Source organism: Rhineura floridana, chromosome 20 (genome assembly GCF_030035675.1).
Source record: "Rhineura floridana isolate rRhiFlo1 chromosome 20, rRhiFlo1.hap2, whole genome shotgun sequence".
Taxonomy (NCBI): domain Eukaryota; kingdom Metazoa; phylum Chordata; class Lepidosauria; order Squamata; family Rhineuridae; genus Rhineura; species Rhineura floridana.
This window is the reverse complement of record NC_084499.1, coordinates 2,698,740-2,717,634: the sequence shown is the minus strand read 5'-3', so window position 1 is coordinate 2,717,634 and position 18,895 is coordinate 2,698,740. Positions and strand designations below refer to the sequence as shown.

The following is an 18,895-nucleotide window of genomic DNA, read 5'->3' as shown; positions in this document are numbered from 1 at the left end:
AGAGAGGGAGTGATTGGCCTAACCTCTCTTACAGTGTAGCGCCACCCGTATAATGGCCAGAGAGGGTACTGCAGCTGATCAGTAGCTGCAGGGGAAGGGAATGAGGGGGTTGGAGAATCGCTGGGGGAGGTATTGGACCCCATTGTGCTAACTCTGGTATTATTAGGGGTGCAACCTGTCCCCCAACACAAAGACAGTTGCACATACTGGAATGATCCCTGATATTTTTCAAAAAAGTCTTTACTAAGAGAAAAAAAAATCTTATTCCTTAATATTAAAAACTATTTGAAATAAAGATTTTGTGCTGCAGACCTTTGCAGATGGATCCATTTGGACTCAGAACAAACCAGTCTGATATCTGGAGTTTTGAGGGAAATAACGGAGTCTTCTGAGCTTCACCAGGGAAGTTTACCCCATCAGGAACAAAAAGTGTGACAAAGGGAGGGGAGTAAACGGCTTCTTCAAGGGCCTCTTCCTCTGCAGTTCCCAGGATCTGCCTTGTCCTCTTTTGCCTTCGCTCCCTGCTGCTTCCCAAATGTTTTGACAAGTTTGGGGAGAGGACATGTCAGACAGCACACTTCTCCCATCAGGTCACTTTGCTCCATTGTTTGATTGTTTTCCCTCCTGTAGCCCCAGAAAGAGGCAGGACAGTTTCCAAAGAGGTACCTGCAGTGCCTCCGGTGAAATTCCCAAGCGCCAGCCGGTACTGATCCGTTTCCCCTGAAATTCTGAAGGATGCGTACTTGGCAAATACGTGGTTGTTATCAAAATCGGTGAGGTCGATGCGCAGTTCATTCTCTCCTATCCAAAACAGAGGGAAGGACATGTTCCTGCAGCCTGTGATACCCCACCCACGCATCCTCCCTGGAGTGTGACCAGGAGAGTGAGGAGGAGGCTACAGCCAGACTGTTCCTGGCTCTGAGCCTGAAGGTGGCAATCTGGTGGACTACTGAACCCGAGGTTGGCAGGTAGGACTTCCCGGAACCAGATGCCACAGCACCAGGGCCTATACAACCAGAGCCAGGACGCTCCCAGATGCCGTCCCATGGGCCTGAGGAACCAAGTGCCTTCAACACTACCTCGCCAGTCCAACAGTGCAGCAGGGAGGGCACCTGGCAGGAGGGCATTGAGCATGGAAGAAATGCCGGTCTTGAGGGAAGAGGGCTGGCCCTTTAAGAGTCCAGTATTCCAAAAGGGGGTGGAGTTTAGGAGAGGTGGGTGGGGAAGCAGAGGCTCAAAAGGGACTCATTTCAGAGCAGGTGTTCACTAGGAGCTCTCCGTGGTGCTGCAGCAACCGGCCCGCCTTCTTCCTTTGCCCAGTGGGTTTCGCCACGAGACCAAGACACAGAGGCAGGCTGGGAAATGATATTTTAGTAGCTCAAGAAGGAATCACTGAGAATTTTCTCACCCAGCCTCTGCTGAAATATGGGCAGAATTGCACAAGGGCATCATTATGCTCCTGCACAACGAACAGTGCTTTTCAAGAGGACTCATGGGTGTGCTTGTGATGTTCCTATATTAATGTATATATGGTAAGTGTTGGTTGTTTAGAAGATACATGGTAAGTGGAGTGAAAGAGGAGGGGGAGTGAATGGGCAGTAGAATGCTAGATGATTGGCTGAGTGTTTAAAATGGCTGAACGTATAAAAGGAAGAGTGAGAGTGGAATCTGGGGGGAGAAGAGAAAGAGTGGGTTGTTTGGTGGGTTTGAGAGAGTGGTTTGCCAGGAGAGAGTGGAGAAGGAGGGGGGTGGAGTTCGGATTAGTATTGAGTAAAACCATATGCTTATGTGCCTTAAGAAGAAATCTTGTTAATCTTGTTAGCTTTGTTATCTTTAATAAATACTTAATTTGGTTTACCAAAGGCCTGATCCTTGGCTGGGGTTTCACAGACCAGAAGGGAGGGTAAGGTAATGACCAAGGCTGAAGGGAAACTGTAACAAATGGTGGCAGCGGTGAAGAGAATAACAATACCAGTATTCAGAGTCTCTGGGAATACTAGTATTAGGACGTGACTGGTGGTTGCCTAGCAGGGGGATCTGTTGAGATCTGTGCTAGAGCGGGGAGAGAAACAATAAAAAAGGACAGTCCGGACTGGTGGAGTCCCTGGTGGTGCCTAGTGACAGGCAGTAGCCACGCGCAGGTAGGAACCTGACAGGGAGAGCCAGGGAAGGGCGTCACAGTGCTCTCCTGTCACATTCATTACATCTTTATGCCATCCTTCATCCAAGAAGTCCAGGGCACCGTATGCTGTTCCTTCCCCCTTTTTATCCTCACAACAACCCAGTGAAGTAGGGCAGGCTGGGAGAGATGACATGCCCAACTCACCCAGAGAGCTTCTTGGCTGGTAGACTTGAACCTGGGTCTCCCCAGTCCTCGCCCAACACTCTACATTGGCTCCCCCACCTTTCAAAATAGAGGACCCAGGAGATGGCGGTGAAAGAGAAAATTGTGGCCAGCACAGTCAGAGGAAAGGAGTGAAGGTGCGCCATTTACCCAAGGAGGTCAGCAGGTTGATGTTGTCATTTCCCAGCCAGAATTCCGTGAGCTGGCTTCCAAACCCTCTCTTGTAAGAGTCCCAGTCCCGGTAAAAATCCACAGAGCCGTCCGCTCGCCTTGGAAGACCTGCAAGGGACAGAGCTACTTTTAGTCCTTCTCCTAGAATGAGGGCATGAGATGAAAATGTTGGCTCCCTAGATCTGAAGGCCTGCCTCCTCCCACACATTTTGTTGCAGGTCCCGCTTGTCATGGCCAGATGTAACCGTCAGGAGAGTTCAGTGAGGAGGAGGGCTGCACTGCGCACCTGGCTGTCCAGCAGAGCAGTCCCTGCCATTTATTGGGAGAGACTGGTGGACAGTCATAGCACTGGGAATGTCTCATTAGCAACTGTTAGGCTTATCCTCTATGAACTTCTCTAACTGCCTTTTAAAGAGACCTAAGGCAGGTGCCATCAGCACACCTTGTGGCAGGGTGTTCCATAAATCCCCTTTGTGGAGAGCTCCTTCCCTTTGTCTGGCAAAACATTCAGGATGACCCCTTTCACATGATGACCCCACTGATTTCTAGCATTATGACTCCTATTATGTTTCCTGACTCCTGACTGAGCAGAGCAGAGGGAGCTGTGTCAGCTAATTCACAGGAGATACAAGTGAGCCAGCTCTCAGAGAGCGAGCAAACAGGGAGAGCGAACAGGGAGAGCTAGCAGGAGTTTGGCAGAGGAGTTCGGCGGGGGAGGTCAAGAGAGAGGTCCCTAAAAAATTTTTCCTTGTACAGAGTGATGGGGAATTTTATATATACATACATGTATAGCTAATGGGAAATTCAATATACATAAACAATGAGCAAAATATATTCTTTATCTTTTATAAAGCTATAAAGTTTCATAACATTTTAATAGTTTAGTAGGAAGCCAGACTCTTTTTCTCTTTGGAGCTATCTCCCCTGACCATGCTGGTTTGTTTGGAACTATTTGTACTCTGAACAATTGATAACACTGAACAAACACTGAACATCCCTGTACTGTCCAAGACGTAGAAAGGATTGCATTAACTAAAATGCTTAGCTCACTGTGAAAATGTACTTTCATGTGAAGTACCGAACATTGTCAAATTCATTGGAACACCAAATTCACTAGAACACGATGCAGAGAAGTACAGTACCTGTGCAATGCCTATGCAAAATGCCTGTGTAATACTGTCATGTCTATGTCATTCTGATGTGTTAAATCCTGATTGGTAGATGCTAAAGTCTTTGTCCTGAAATGTATAAAAACCCCAGGCAAACAGTGCCAAGTGGCAGTCCTCCACTCACTCGGAGGGAGACTGACCAAGTGTACACTTGTCATCTAATAAAGGCCGACCTTTTTGCTGCAAGCCTGTGTCTTCAAGGACCCCCAGCAAAAGATCCCAACGGAGAAATACAAAATTCTCCAACACAGAGCACCACGTATCAGTGGGACTCTCCTATTTACCCTGAAGGAGGACAGGAAAAAGCACAGGCCACTCCAATAAAAGGAGAAAGAAAGAAACAAATGGCAGTAGGGACTATGGAAGGGAAGGACCCTCCAGTGGTGGCGACCTGTAAGGTATGTGCAATTTTTGTTTTCTTGCCTGAGAACAACATGATGTACACGTGCAAACTGGTGGTGCTGTTGGCAGAAAAAGTGAGGGGCCACACTGAAGAGTGTAAGACAAGATGGAGAGTTCTTAGATAGAACGCTAGAACAACGACAGCAAAGAGAAGTACAGAAGGTGGAAGGAAAACAGCAAGTTGAAGCAGAAGAGGAGAGACTGTCGTGGAGAGCCAAAACAAAGTGCCTGGCCTTGACTGATTTATTGCCCAGCTAACTGCCGGCTGCTTCGTTACTGCCCAGCCCCCAGCCCTGAAGCTGACACTAGCTAAATGTGAGCTAGATGGAACAACTATCAGATGGATCCACAGTTGGCTACAGAATCATACTCAAAAAGTGCTTATCAATGGTTCCTTCTCACACTGGGGGGACATAACGAAGGAGGTCCCACAGGGCTTGGTCCTGGGACCAGCGCTCTTTAACATTTTCATTAATGACTTGAATGAGGAGGTGCAGGGAATGCTTATCAAATTTGCAGATGATACAAAATTGGGAGGGATAGCTAATACCTTGGAAGACAGGAACAAAATTCAAAGGGATCTTGATAGGCTGGAGCATTGGGCTGAAAACAACAGAATGAAATTTAACTGGGATAAGTGCAAAGTTCTACACCTAGGAAAATGAAACCAAATGCACAGTTATAAGATGGGGGTACTTGGCTCAGCAATACTACATGTGAGAAGGATCTTGGGATTGTTGTAGATCACAAGCTGAATATGAGCCAACAGTGTGATGTGGCTGCAAAAAAGGCAAATGCTATTTTAGTCTGCATTAACAGAAGTATAGTTTCCAAATCACATGAAGTACTGGTTCCCCTCTATTCAGCACTGGCACTGGTTAGGCCTCATTTTCAGTACTGTGTCCAGTTCTGATCTCCGCACTTCAAGAAGGATGCAGACAAACTGGAACAGGTTCAGAGGAGGGCAACAAGGATGATCAGGGGACTGGAAGCAAAGCCCTATGAGGAGAGACTGAAAGAACTGGGCATGTTTAGCCTTGAGAAGAGAAGAATGAGGGGAGATATGATAGCACTCTTCAAGTACTTGAAAGGTTGTCACACAGAGAAAGGCCAGGATCTTTTTTCGATCATCCCAGAGTGCAGGACACGGAATAATGGGCTCAAGCTGCAGGAAACCAGATTTCAACTGAACATCAGGAAAAACCTCCTAACTGTTAGAGTAGTACGCCAATGGGACCAATGACCTAGGGAGGTGGTGGGCTCTCCAACAGTGGAGGCCTTCAAGAGGCAGCAGGGCAACCCCCTGTCAGGGATGCTTTCATTTGGATCCCTGCATTGAACAGGGGGCTGGACTCAATGGCCTTATAGGCCCCTTCCAACTCTATGATTCTATGAAAAAGAGGGAGAAACACTTCTTGCACTCCAGGCATCACTTTATATATTTTATCAGGTCCCCTCTGGCTAGGGAGGGAAAGAATTGTCCATTTCGGTTCTCTCCATTTCTCATTTTTCCAATTCAGTTCTGAACAATTCTGTAGCAATTTGTGGTTTTTTAAAAAAAATCTCATAAAAATTCTCCTGCATTTTTGTGCAGATTTCTTCTAATAAACAGTCAACAGTTTTGACTAATGTACACTTTTTTCCTCATCTTATAATGCATTTTGCATATTATTTTTATTCACAATTTCATTTTTGTGCAAACTTCCCACTAATATATGCATGTCTGGAAACATTGTTTGGTTGGCAAACTGCATTGCAAAATTCAAATAAGTGTGAATTTTGAAGAAATTGTTTTGGAAAGTGTGAATTTGATAGATTTGGCTTGAAATGTGAATGGAATTGAATTTCTCACACATCCCTACCTCCAGCTAGTCTTTTTTCTAAACTAGAAACCCTGAATACTTTTCCTTAAAGGGAAGGTTCTTCAGCTTCCTGGTCAAGTTTAACAACAACAACGTCAAAATGCTAATTTCTTGTTTTATTTCAGCTTCAGCAAAAGATTCACCACCATTAAGGCTGTAAACCTAAACACACTTACTAGGAAGTAAGTCCCACTGAATCCCTTTCAAACAATACAAAGAACAGGTACTGTTCAAAGCCTTCTCCACTAGCAGTCTCATTCCCCTCCCTCCCTAAATTGGACTTACGATCCATCCCCCTCCGTCGGTATCCATGTCACACAGCACCGCATCGTCAGGGGCACGCAGTCCCGGGGGTAGATGGTGTACCAGCCGCTCAGGAGCACCCCCTTGGCCAACAGCTCTTTGCAATTTCTGGCACCTAAGCAGAAGTCAAAGGTGTCAGACTCAACACAGCGATGCTTTCGGTCCACTGGGCTGCAAGTCTCAAGGGTTTGGGTTGCTCTGCAGCCATCAGAGTATGATGAGGTGACAGACTCAACACAGAGATGCTTCCATTCCAATGGGCTGCAGGTCACAGGGCTTTGTGTTGCTTTGCAGCCATCCAGGCATCCCTGCTTTGGTGGGCAGGATTGGGGCCACCAATCCAAGTCAACTCCCAAGAAATCCCACCCCTCCTGCTCCCTGACAGTCTGAGCCAGAGAGGAAAATGGGCTGGCAACTGTCATCAGTTGCCAAAACAAATGGCTGAGGTTGAAAACTGGCTTTCAACTGTCTTGGAGAGGTAGGGGGAAGGAAGTAAAGCCTTGGAGGCAGATTACTGAACTATATATGTCTTCACATATCCTGCATTAACTTTCCTCCATCATCATTAATTAAATTTATATCCCGCCCTTCCTCCCAGTAGGAGCCCAGAACAGCAAAAACATTAATACTCTAAAATATCTTAAAAACAGACTTTAAAATATATTAAAACAAAACATCTTTAAAAGCATATTAAAAACATCTTTAAAAACATATTTTTTAAAAAATGATAAAAAGTTATTCCAACACAGACGCAGACATGTGCAGGATGTGAGGTTCTGGCTACAAAGAGGTTCTAGGAAAACACTCACCCTGCTTGCAGTGGATGTCATTCAGCTCATTGGGTCCTGCAGAAGTGACACAACAGAAAGGCAGGGGCAAGAGTCACAGCAGGTGAAAAATGAATTCACCAAATCTGTGAGGAGGCACTCTTAATCAGCTCATTTTAACGTCAGTATTAGCAGGAAGTCTCCCCAACAGCCAAGATCAGGCAAGAGGGCATGCCTCCTCTCTCAGCATGCAGAGAAAAAACAGAAAGTCAGAAATACTGAGATGGAATGGGCTTGAGGGGAGAGGGAGAGAGATGGGGGAAGGCAAAGGGAGAGGAGACAGGGAGAGAGCAGCTGAAGAGATGGCTGCAGGCAAAGATCTATGACCTTTGGTGCTTCTAACAGGAACACTGTCAGAAAAAGTTAAGGAAGAGGGTGGCTTCTTCTGTCTGAGCACTGCAGACAACCCAAATGCTGCCAGGCTATGTAGGAGGGTGGCTACCTCCCTAGGCAGCCAAATGGAAAATTACCAAGGTGAGGAAAGAAGCAGGATACTGCCTGTGTTGATTCTGTACAGGGCCGAATCTAGGAGAAGGAAAGAGGAAGAACCTGATCACAGGAAGGTAGGAGAAGCTCATAGGAGCATCCTGTGATGAACTGAGCTTCTAAGTTCTGAGAAAAAAGGGCCAACCAAGCCTAGTCCAAAGCAAGAGTGGCCTGGCATTCTGAGGAACCTCAGTGGAGAGGATTAGAGGGCAGCCCATCCCACTGTGCAGTGTAACAAACATTTCTTACAATTTGTCGCCCTGAATTTCACCATGACGTGGAAGAAAGTTAGGGTATTGGTGTAAAGAAATGCTGTTCTTTGACTGTAATAAAGAATTATTTGATTATGGGTGTAAAACTTTGGGGGTTAGACAAAATAAGTTAAACCGGCTGACCATCTCTGGCAATGCATGTTCGTTGTTAAGTTAAATATAGACAATTCATTACCATGGGAACTAAAAAATTAAACAATTGCTTCTGGACACAGGGTCATTTGAGGAGTATTTTTAACAGGAGAAACTAATCAGAGGCGATCCTTCCATTTTCAGCAAAGGATTATGTATTCCAGGTATCTGTGTGGAGAGAAGGCAGCAGTTTGAGGCAGACTGGAAAAGATACAGATAGGTGACCTTTGAGGTTCTCAGTGCAGTTTAGAGGGCTGGTTGTCTTCTTAGGGATCAGAGGTGGGAACAGTGGACTTTCGTTGGGGTGTGTGTAAGCACTTAATCAGACTTGATGGCAAACAGAGTAATGGGTGGGAGGAAAAATATTGATGGTGAAGCCATGGAGTGTATTGTCAAAGAAATTATGTTGTTGGGAAGATATATAAAATCCAGCAATTGTCCCTTTAATGCCCTATCTCAGCCTAAATAAAGGTCCAAAACTGCTCTGTGTAAGAGTGGATGATGTAACATGATGAAGAAAAGTCTAGTTAGGAGAGTCTTGGGGGGGCTGGACACTCCAGGTCATGCATACCAGCAAGCCTTTGATCTATGAGAAAACAAGCCTTATCTCTGCTCTCTGCTCAGTGACCACATGCCCAGCACTCCCACCTCAACGCTATTCTACCTATCAGCATTAAGATCAGGGCAGGAGGAGTGCATGACTCAACCACAGCTATTGTTAAGATCAAGAGAGGGGAGTCCCCTGCAGCAGCTGAGGGAGGTGAAGTGTTAGCTGTTCTGTAGAATCATGCCGATCTTTAGCGTTGTGTTCTTAGCTAAATAAACTAAATGAATTAGCACAGCCGGTGTCAATCTTCATTGCTTATCTGACCTCATCATGAAAGTGCACCCCCCCCCAGCAAATACAAGGGGGTGACAGAACATGGAGCTAACCCGGGTAAGATCGATGCTCTGGGACTTAAGTGCAAGCTTAACAATATAATACAAATCCTCACCAGTACAAGAGGAGAGCAGGGGGAGTTTGTTTCTATACTTACCAATCTTCCCTGGGGCTCCTGCATCACCTTTATCACCTAGGAGTAAGAGCAGAAGCAGATGCTTATGCCACATTAGGAAAGGGATTGAAAATAAAACCACCCAGCATCATAATGCCATTATACAAATCTACGGTGCAACCACCCATGGAATATTGTGTACAGTTCTGGTTGCCTCACCTCAGAAAGGATATCACAGAATTCGAAAAGGTTCAAGAAAGGGCAAACAAAATGAGCAAAGGGACAGAGCAATGTCCCTATGAAGGGAAACCCCATTTGGAGCTTTTTAGTTCAGAGGAAAGGTTTAAATAAAAATATGTCTGGTGTGTGCAAAAAGCAGACAGAGGGGAGTTTACCTCCCTCTCCTACAACACAAGAACCGAGTGGGACCATCCGATGAAGCTGAATGCTGAGAGATCCAGGACAGACCAGAGGAAGGACTTCTTCACATAAAGCATAATTAAACTATGGAATCTGCTATCACAATATGTAGCGGTGGCCACCAACTTGGACGGCTTTAAGTTAAATGCGGGTTTAGACAAATTCATGATGGATAAGGCTCTCAGTGGCTACTAGCCATGGTGGCTATGTGCAACCTCCAGTATCAGAGATGATATCGCTCATGTCCTGCTTGTCGGCTTCCCGTTGGGGCATCTGGATGGCGACTGTGAGAACAGGATGATGGAGCAGGTGGGTCTTTGGTCTGATCCCACAAGTCTGTTTGTATGTTCTAATGCCCTTGCTCACCACTGGGAGGAAACTGATCTGCCACCAATAGATGGCACTCCTCTCCTGTCAGCAGTCAAGTGTCTAGCTCCATCCTGACCTAAAATGGGCTGGTGCTAGGAGCAACCCCAAAGGAATCCCGCTGTAGCAGCCCAAGCGGAGCAGCATCATTTCTTACCTTTCTCCCCATGAGCACCTGGGTCACCTTTGTCTCCTGGTTATAGAGAAGGAGGAGGAAGAAGAAAAATCAGCCATTGCCTGCAAGACTGGTAGCTGTCCTGGCCCAGCTGCACTGGCTACCAATATGTTTCCGGGCCAGATTCAAAGTGTTGGTTCTTACCTATAAAGCCCTTAACGGCATTGGACCGCAATACCTGGTGGAACGCCTCTCCCGCTATATACCTGCCCGTTCACTACGTTTGACATCGAAGGCCCTTCTCCGGGTTCCAACGCATGTGGAGGCCCGGAGAGTAATAACTAGAGCTAGAGCCTTCTCAGTGGTGGCCCCCGAGTTATGGAACGCCCTCCCTGATGAGATACGCCTGGCGCCCTCTTTATTATCTTTTCGGCGCCAGGTAAAGACCTACCTCTTCGCCCAGGCATTTTAATTTAATTTTATTTTAATTTGTCTTTGTCTTGATTTTGTTTCTATATTTTATAGTGTAGTGTTATCATGTTTACTGTATTTTAATCTGTTTTTACCTTTTGTACACCGCCCTGAGAGCTAGAAAGCTATAGGGCGGTTTAAAAATCTAATAAAATAAAAATAAAATAAATAAATTATATACTTTCTCCAGCTTCTCAAATATCATTGCAAGGTTTGTGCATTATTCAGATCTGGGAATAGCTCATGGGTATAGGGGGTCAAGAGATGAAAAAGAGACGGATTGATTCCATAAAGAAAGCCACAGACCTCAGTTTGCAAGATCTGAACAAGATGGTTTACAACAGGTGTTATTGGAGGTCGCTGATTCATAGGGTTGCCATAGGTCGTGATCAACTTGAAGACACATAACAACAACATAGGGGATCAAACCAGCACTGCTTTCCCAATCCAATTCCTCCCCCCAAAACAAATCCAGCCCCATGGGCTCCTCTCCTGTCAGCAGTCAAGCTTTTGGCTCCATCCTGACATAAAAAGGACTGGTGCTAGAAGCAACCCCAAAGGAATCCCAAGGGGAGCAGCAGCATTTCTTACCTTTCTCCCCATGAGCACCTGGGTCACCCTTGTCTCCTGGTTAAAGAGGAACAGGAGGAGGAGGAATAATAATCAATAATAATAATCAATAAGCCATTGTCTCCAAGGGCTTATCCACACAGGAGCCTAACTTCATAGTAAATAAGCTGCTTTTACCATCGCAATAACTTTTTAAGGTCCACACTTCATGCGCAACGGTAGCTTCCAAACCACTGTTTTCCATTCACACAAGTAGGCATTCCTCTGGGAAGGATTAGTGTTGCTGTTTCCTTGTGTCCCTGCCCCCAATTTTACATACTTACTCCCTCCAGAGTATCCATATCGCTAATGGAGAAGGTGAGGGGGTTTTGTTTGGTCAGTTTAATTGTTTCTTGTCAATTGCACACTTCTTTGACTTGGAGAGAGGGGGTGCAATTGACATGAAACTATATGAAACTGATTAGAAGGAGGAGTGAGTGAAAGACAATGTAGGCAGCAGTAGCGGCAGCTTTTGCGGGCAGCAGAGAGAGAGGGAGCAGGTGATGGGGCATAAGAAAGCCCGCCCACTAAAAAAAATTGAAGCAGAGCACCTACATGGAGGAGCGCAGTGCAGCTGAGACGGTTTTTCCTTTCCTTTTTTGCATTATCAGTGGATTGGGTTAATACAGATTTAAAGGGGGAAACTGTGTGATAGCTTCTCCTTGCCTGCAACGTCATCTGAACCATGCAAATTACAAGGGGATGCAAGTAGCACCAGACACACACTAAATCACCGTGTGGATGAGCCCTAAGACTGGTAACCTATATACTTTCCCCAGCAGCTCAAATATCATTGCAAGGTGTGTGCATAATTTACTTAGAGGAAATAGTGCAGTAACAGAGGGGTCAACCTCCACTCCTCCCAGTCAAAAGCTCTGATCACAAAGATTTCCAGTGTCTCATGCAGTCTGGCCCTCGGAAGCTCATCTTCTTTCCGTTCCGCTGACCTTGGTACTTTTGCCCTCTTCTTGCTTCCTCAGGAGGAGAGGCCTCCGAGGACAAGAAGCCACTTATTTGCTGAGGTCGGCCTTGGGGAGACCTTCTAGCTCAGGGGTTCCCCAACACAGCAGCAGCTTTGCATGCAGAAGAGGCAGGTGCAAACACTGGCCTCCCCCCTCTTTTTTTTTTTAAAGATTAGATAGGAAGTGATGGGAGAGTCTCTTTCTCTCTCCTTCTACCTGAGAACCTGGAGAACTGCTGCCAGTCAGAGTAGACATAGGAACACCGGAAGCTGCTTTATACTGAGTCAGACCATTGGTCCATCTGGCTCCCTATTGTCTACACTGACTGGCAGCAGCCTTCCAGGGTTTCAGGCAGGAGTCTTTCCCAGCCCTACCTGGAGATGCTGCTGGGGACTGAATTTGGGACCTTCTGTATGCAAGGCAGATGTTCTGCCACGGAGCTATGACCCCTCGCCAGAGATGGATAAAGAGCCTGACCTGCAGCTTCTAAGGAAATGTTGCTCATGTTTTTAGAGTGGAAAGGAGGTGGAACTTGCAAAACAGCATCTGGGGCGAGAGAGGGGGGTGCTTGGAATAATTCTCACCAGTGTGTAGAATGGCATCCATTTTTGCAGTTATAACCTCTGCAACTTACAACACAAGTCCAGCATTTGGGCCCCTTGTGAATGCTACATAGGAACTGGAGCGCCTCCCCCCAAAAAAATACATTACTGGAGAGGCAAGGGGAGAGAAAACCTCAAGCTGCCTACTCTCTTAATCGAGTTCCCCTTTTCTCCCTCGCTGCTGTCCCTTCAACAATTTTTGACCCATTACCTTTCAATCCCGGGGGTCCAATTTTCCCAGGGAGTCCCTGCAGGCCCCTTTCACCTGTTCAAAAAGAAAGCGTTTAACATTATCACAGAGGGCACCGGTGAAGCTAAGAGGATGGGGGCCTGATCAGTGGCTGGACAGGAGCCCCACAAGAGCAGCAGAAAACTCCCACAGCCATGCAATCACCTCCCCCTTCATTCGAGCTGGGGAAGGCCAGATTTCTGTACCAGAATGGGGCATGTGGAGAAAGCCTTGAACTGGTGTGACCTGAGGGATGGTGGGCAGGGATTCAGTACATCAGGATCACCGCCTGGAGCAATAAAAGTCACTTCTTGTCCTGCCTGTGCCTTCTCCTTGACTTTCAAAAGAGCCAGGCACGGATGCATGTGTATGGGGCCACTCTGAGCCCCAGGAACTCTCATCTCCCAAAGAGGCATCTCTAGAAGGACGTACCTTTTGCACCAGGGACACCTGGATCCCCTTGGGGCCCTGTTGCACCAGGAGCACCGGGGCATCCCCGGAGTATGGCCAACTTCTCGTCCCCTCCCAGGCGCACGACCTGCACTTCTGTAGGGGAACAGAGACATTTGGAAGAAATGGCTCAGTAATACAACATGTGAGAAGGATCTTGGAATTGTCGTTGATCACAAGCTGAATATGAGCCAACAGTGTCATGTGGCTGCAAAAAAGGCAAATGCTATTTTAGCCTGCATTAACAGAAGTATAGTTTCCAAATCGCGTGAAGTACTAGTTCCCTTCTATTCAGCACTGGTTAGGCCTCATCTTGAATACTGCATCCAGTTCTGCTCTCTGCACTTCAAGAAGGATGCAGACAAACTGGAACGGGTTCAGAGGAGGGCAACAAGGATGATAAGGGGACTGGAAACCAAGCCCTATAAGCAGAGACTGAAAGAACTGGGCATGTTTAGCCTGGAGAAGAGAAGACTTAGGGGAGATATGATAGCACTCTTCAAGTACATGAAAGGTTGTCACACACAGGAGGGCCGGGATCTCTTCTCCATCGTCCCAGAGTGCAGGACACGGAATAATGGGCTCAAGTTATAGGAATCCAGATCTCGGCTGAAGTTCAGGAAAAATCTCCTGCTAGAGCGGTACGACAATGGAACCAATTACCTAGAGAGGTAGTGGGCTCTCCGACACTGGAGGCCTTCAGGAGGCAGCTGGACAGCCATCTGTCGGGAATGCTTTGATTTGGATTGAGCAGGGGGTTGGACTTGACGGCCTTATAGGCCCCTTCCAAATCTACTATTCTATGATTCTATGAAAAAGGCAAACAGCCCAACATAGTGGATATTCTGCTAAATCTTAGGAAATTGCATCTCCTCAAACTATCGTACCTGATATGAAGCAATTGCGTGCCATTTCTAAACATGCCCCCCCAACGCACACACACACTCATAGGTGCTTCTGGAATGCAGCAGAATTCAGCTTTCTTGAGTTTCCTGCTCTTATGACATCATTAAAAAGGTCAGATGAAAACCTCCTTGATTTAATCCTACAAAGGGGCTATTAAAAGAAAGAAAGAGCGTAGACGTTTGTCATATTAAGGGAGGCCGCACAATTTTGAAGTCTTCAGCTGTAGGGAGGCGAGGAACAGCTCTGTTCTATTTCTAACTTGTGCTCCCAAAATCTGCTCTTTTTGAAAACAGACTGAAGCAGGAATTCCATCAGCAGAGACATGCCCAGCTGCTTGAGTCTGTTTTCTCCTGCAATCTTATCATAATAGAGATAGCGGCAATTAAACATTTTGATTAATCTGTCAGACACAGAACTGGAATGCATGTTGGAGGGAGGGTACTCCAGGGATTTCTCCTAGCTCGGTCAGGTTGCCAGATTTTACCCCAGAGATTGCATATTGTAGAAATGCCACAGGGACGCCAGAGAGGATCCATCACTGGTGGTCCATCCACACCCTTCACCCACCCTCTGCTTTTGCCTGTTGTGGGTCAGAATCCAACTTGCAGCTGAGGGCAGGAGAAAAGGGCGGCGGCAATGGAGCACGCAACCTCTGTCACTCTCTTGGGGCAGATAAAGGCCCATTCCCACCCCCACTCCCTTGGGATGATCACCTGGTAATCTTGAAGCTCAATTTTGCACATACAAACTGAAGTTTATATTCCTTTTAACTTGAGCTTTTTAAAAAAAACAATAATCAGGTTATGTTTGAATTTAAATTTATTGCATGATAGCCAACCAGGCTTTCTGCAAATACATCAAAATAAGGAGAACTACCATAGGAACAGATTAAAAACAATAATTAAGGGAAATAGAATGAATCAGTTATATAAACTCCCCAAACTCCAAAAATGTTTTATTTAATTTAATAAATTAGTTAAAATAGCTCTCATTATATTATAAATTTGGAAGGGGGAAAGAGCCTGCGGAATGAAGAGAAGTAAGGATGGGGAAGAAAATTAATCAGTTTGCATTTAAACCCCTTTAGGCTTCCCCTCAAAGAATCCTGGGAGACCCCTCTTCCCCTCACAGACTTACAATTCCCAGAGTTCCCTGCGAAGAGGGATTGACTGTTAAACCGCTGTGGAAACTGTAGAATAAGGGTCTCCTAACAGCCCTCAGCACCCTTCACAAACTACACTTCCCAGGATTCTTTGGGGTGGAAGCGATGATTGTTTAAAATGGAATAATAGTGGAATAAATGTATGGTGTGAACACGGCCTTAGTTCATCCTCAGTCCTACGTCAGTCAGTATCTTCCTCTTATATCTTGTTACTTTCTGTGGCTTTTTCTTCCTGTTTGCTCTCCGCTTGTCCTTCCTCCTCCTCCTCCTCCTCCTCTTTCCTTCCATGCTCACTCACACATCCCTTCCCTTTCTCAAGGGCCAATGCATCTCTTGCCCCACCTTAATCCTCTGCCGGGTTGAGCAGCGTTCCTTCATCAGTGGGTTCTCCCCACTTTGTCCTGGTCCAATTGGCTCACCTTCACGGCTGCATGCCTGAGAAAGGAGGCCTCCCCAACGCCTCTCCTTGCACAGAGTTGTACAGAGCAAGGAAAAAGTGTCAACACTGCTCCTCTTGTTTAAATAGGAGCTGCTCAAGTATGAAAAGCTAAAAAGCAAGGAGTTGGTTGTCTTAATTTTGTAAGCTGCATTTTTATTTGCATTTTGTGTATACCTGTTACCCTTTGTGAGCCGCCTTGGGGTGGGGGTTCTTTTGGCTGAAAGACAGCATAGAAATAAACTTTTGGCAAATAGTAGTACAGGCTCACCTGGTTGCAAGGCAGCCTGCTTGCCACTCACCTGGGTAGGTATCAAGGGCGACCCCACAAGCTACTGTCATCATCAGACTGAGCAGGGAGATGCAGGTTCGCTTTGTGTCCGCCCTCATCACTGCACCTTCGATGCGTCTGCTGCCTGCCCTGCCCTCAACCTTTTATGAGCTGGGAGGTGTTCTTTAAAAAAAAAAGTCAACAAAATTACAACTGAGAATTTTCGCTTCCTTCCCCTCCATCACCCCTCCCTAACCCTCCCTGCCACCTCTGCACATCATCAAGCCAAATGTGGCGGGCAGTTCCACAATTCTTCCTCCTGCTGTTTTTATTTTTTAGGAAAAACAGCCAGGGGAAAAGGTTGATATAAGTGCCCCTCTATCTTTGCCCTGATGAAATGAAAAGCAGCTGAGGAGATGAGCAAACAGGCAGGCACAGGGTTAAGTAGCCCCTCCTTCCCATCAACCCCTCGCTTCAGTTTCCAGCCCTCCCAAGTTATTTTTCATTTTAAAAAGAAAAAAAAAACACATCTCAAAGGCAACCTGTTCACTTGCAATTTTCACAAGAAAATGACATCTTGATCTCTGCCCTCCCCAAATTTTTGGTGGCTTAACCGTGAAATCCTGTGCATGTCTTCTCGGAATTAAGCCCCACTTAGATCATAGTGGTAATAATAGTTGGAATTGTTTTTAAAGATGTTTTTAGGGCTTTATCACTTATTGTTTGCCACCCTCAGCTCCCTTTGGGAGGAAGGGTGGGATATAATTTAATAAATAATAGCATTTCTTTCATTTATGAATCACTTCCCATGAGGCACCCAAAGCAATTTTAAAATATAAAAAGCATATAATAAAAGTTACCTGTTAAACAACAACAGCACCTACAGAAAATCAATTCAAATCCAAAACAGATACTAACTGGGATAAAGATTTTAGAAGTCTTGTTGAATGAGGAACATCTTACCAGGCACTGAAAAAACAATAGAGAATGTGCCTATGCCATGGGAGGGAGTTCCAAAGGGTAGATGCTGCCACATTAAAGCTCTTGTGCAGAGCGGACCTCCTGATAGGTTGGTATCTGCAGGATGCCCTTTCCTGCAAAACAGTGATCAGCTGGATATGTACTAGGGAATGACATCATCTTTCAGGTATCCTGGTCCCTGGCTTTATACCCCAGTACCAGTGCCTTGAACCTAGCCTGGTAACTAATTGGGAGCCAGTGCAACTCTTTCAGTTGTGGCATAATATGATATTGATATTCTGCCCCATTGAGCAGTTGAGCTGCCCCATTTTATTTATTTATTTGATTTATATCTCGCCCTTCCTCCCTGCAGGAGCCCAGGGCAGCAAACAAAAGCAGTAAAAACACTTTAAACATCATAAAAACAGACTTCAAAACACATTAAAACAAAGCATCTTTAAAAACATTTTTTTTAAAAAGCTTTCAAAACATCTTTTGAAAAAAGGTTAAAAACATTTTTAAAAAAGGTTTAAAAACATATTAAAAAGCAATTCCAACACAGATGCAGACTGGGATAAGGTCTCTACTTGAAAGGCTTGTTGAAAGAGGAAAGGCACCGAAAAGATAGCAGAGATGGCGCCTGCCTAATACTTAAGGGGAGGGAATTCCAAAGGGTCAGTGCCGCCACACTAAAGGTCTGTTTCCTATGTTGTGTTGAACGGACTTCCCGATAAGATGGTATCTGCAGGAGGCCCTCACCTGCAGAGCGCAGTGATCGACTGAGTAAGACGGTCTTTCAGGTATCCTGGTCCCGAGCTGTATAGAGCTTTGTACACCAAAACTAGAACCTTGAACTTGGCCCGGTAGCAAATAGGCAGGCAGTGCAATTCTTTCAGCAGGGGGGTGACATATTGGTGATACCCTGCCCCAGGGAGCAATCTCGATGCTGCATTTTGCACTATCTGCAGCTTTTGGACCAACCTCAAGGGTAGCCCCACATAGAGCACATTACAGTAACCCAGCCTGGAGGTTACCAGTACGTGGGCAACAGTGGTCAGGCTATCCTGGTCCAGAAACAGCCGCAGCTATCTTATCAGTTGAAGCTGGTAAAAGGCACTCCTAGCCACTGAGGTCACCTGGGCCTCTAGCAATAAAGATGGATCCAGGAGCACCCCCAGACTACGGACCTGCTCTTTCAGAGGGAGTATGACCCCATCAAAGCAGGCAACTGACCAATTATCTGAACTTGGGAACCACCATCCCACAGCACCTCCATCTTGCTAGGATTCAGACTAGCTACAGCTTCTGGGTCAGCCTCGAGGGCAGCGCCATATAGAGCACATTGCAGTCATCCAATCTGGAGGTTGCTAGTGCATGGAAATACATTAAGAATGGGTGTCACAATCAGGGGTGTAGTCGTCCAGGGTCTCTTTGGGTCTTAGACCCCTTACGTTTTTGGGAGCAGGGTCCCAGCAGGGTCCCTATGTCTCCAGAATCTTATGAGCTAGTCAGCATGAAAGGGAAGCATGTTAGCCACTGAGAAGAGTCTTCTAACATGCTTCCTTGTCCTTTCCTGCTGATTGGAGCCAATCAAAGTAAAAGGAGGTGAGTCAGCCACTGAGAAGACTCTTTTCAGTAGCTAATACCCTCCCCTTTCATGCTTATTGGCTCCTACGGAAGTCTGTTGTCGTGAGACAGGCATTAACAAGAATCTCATTCCAACTGAGCAGCAAAAAAAAGGGGGGCATGGATGTGACTATCATGAAGGGATCCTGCACTTCTGATTTTGCCACTACACTACTAGTCACAATATGCCAGGACTCAGTCTTGAGAACAAACATGATGCCCCACTTATTTATAATATATGTATTAAAGTATTTATATACCATCATCTCACAAAACATCAGGGCATGTACAATATACAAAAGTCGTTGAAAGCATTGCTGAAACATCATTAAAAAGACTGGCTACTC

The 18,895-nt window shown here is 45.9% G+C and overlaps 1 protein-coding gene across 1 annotated transcript; it reads right to left on the bottom strand.

The window, feature by feature from the left end:
* Positions 1-366: 366 nt before the first annotated feature.
* On the bottom strand, positions 367-16,976 carry LOC133373697 (ficolin-1-like). Its single transcript, XM_061603726.1, has 11 exons — positions 16,926-16,976; positions 15,994-16,145; positions 13,170-13,283; positions 12,720-12,773; positions 10,927-10,962; positions 9,907-9,942; positions 9,006-9,041; positions 7,061-7,096; positions 6,234-6,366; positions 2,495-2,623; positions 367-801 (listed from the first exon to the last, which is right to left on the bottom strand). Exons 2-10 carry the CDS (start codon positions 16,079-16,081, stop codon positions 2,521-2,523), a joined length of 636 nt encoding a protein of 211 aa, XP_061459710.1. The 5' UTR covers positions 16,082-16,145; positions 16,926-16,976; the 3' UTR covers positions 367-801; positions 2,495-2,520.
* Positions 16,977-18,895: the final 1,919 nt, after the last annotated feature.

Bases quoted from the DNA above. Each gene is read 5' to 3' on its own strand.
- LOC133373697 (XM_061603726.1), bottom strand. From the start codon at position 16,081: ATGAGGGCGGACACAAAGCGAACCTGCATCTCCCTGCTCAGTCTGATG. The intron at 13,284-15,993 runs GTGAGTGGCAAG...GTTCCCCTACAG, and splicing joins CGCCCTTGATACCTACCCAG to AAGTGCAGGTCGTGCGCCTG. The intron at 9,943-10,926 runs GTAAGAAATGCT...CTCTATAACCAG, and splicing joins AGGTGCTCATGGGGAGAAAG to GAGACAAAGGTGACCCAGGT.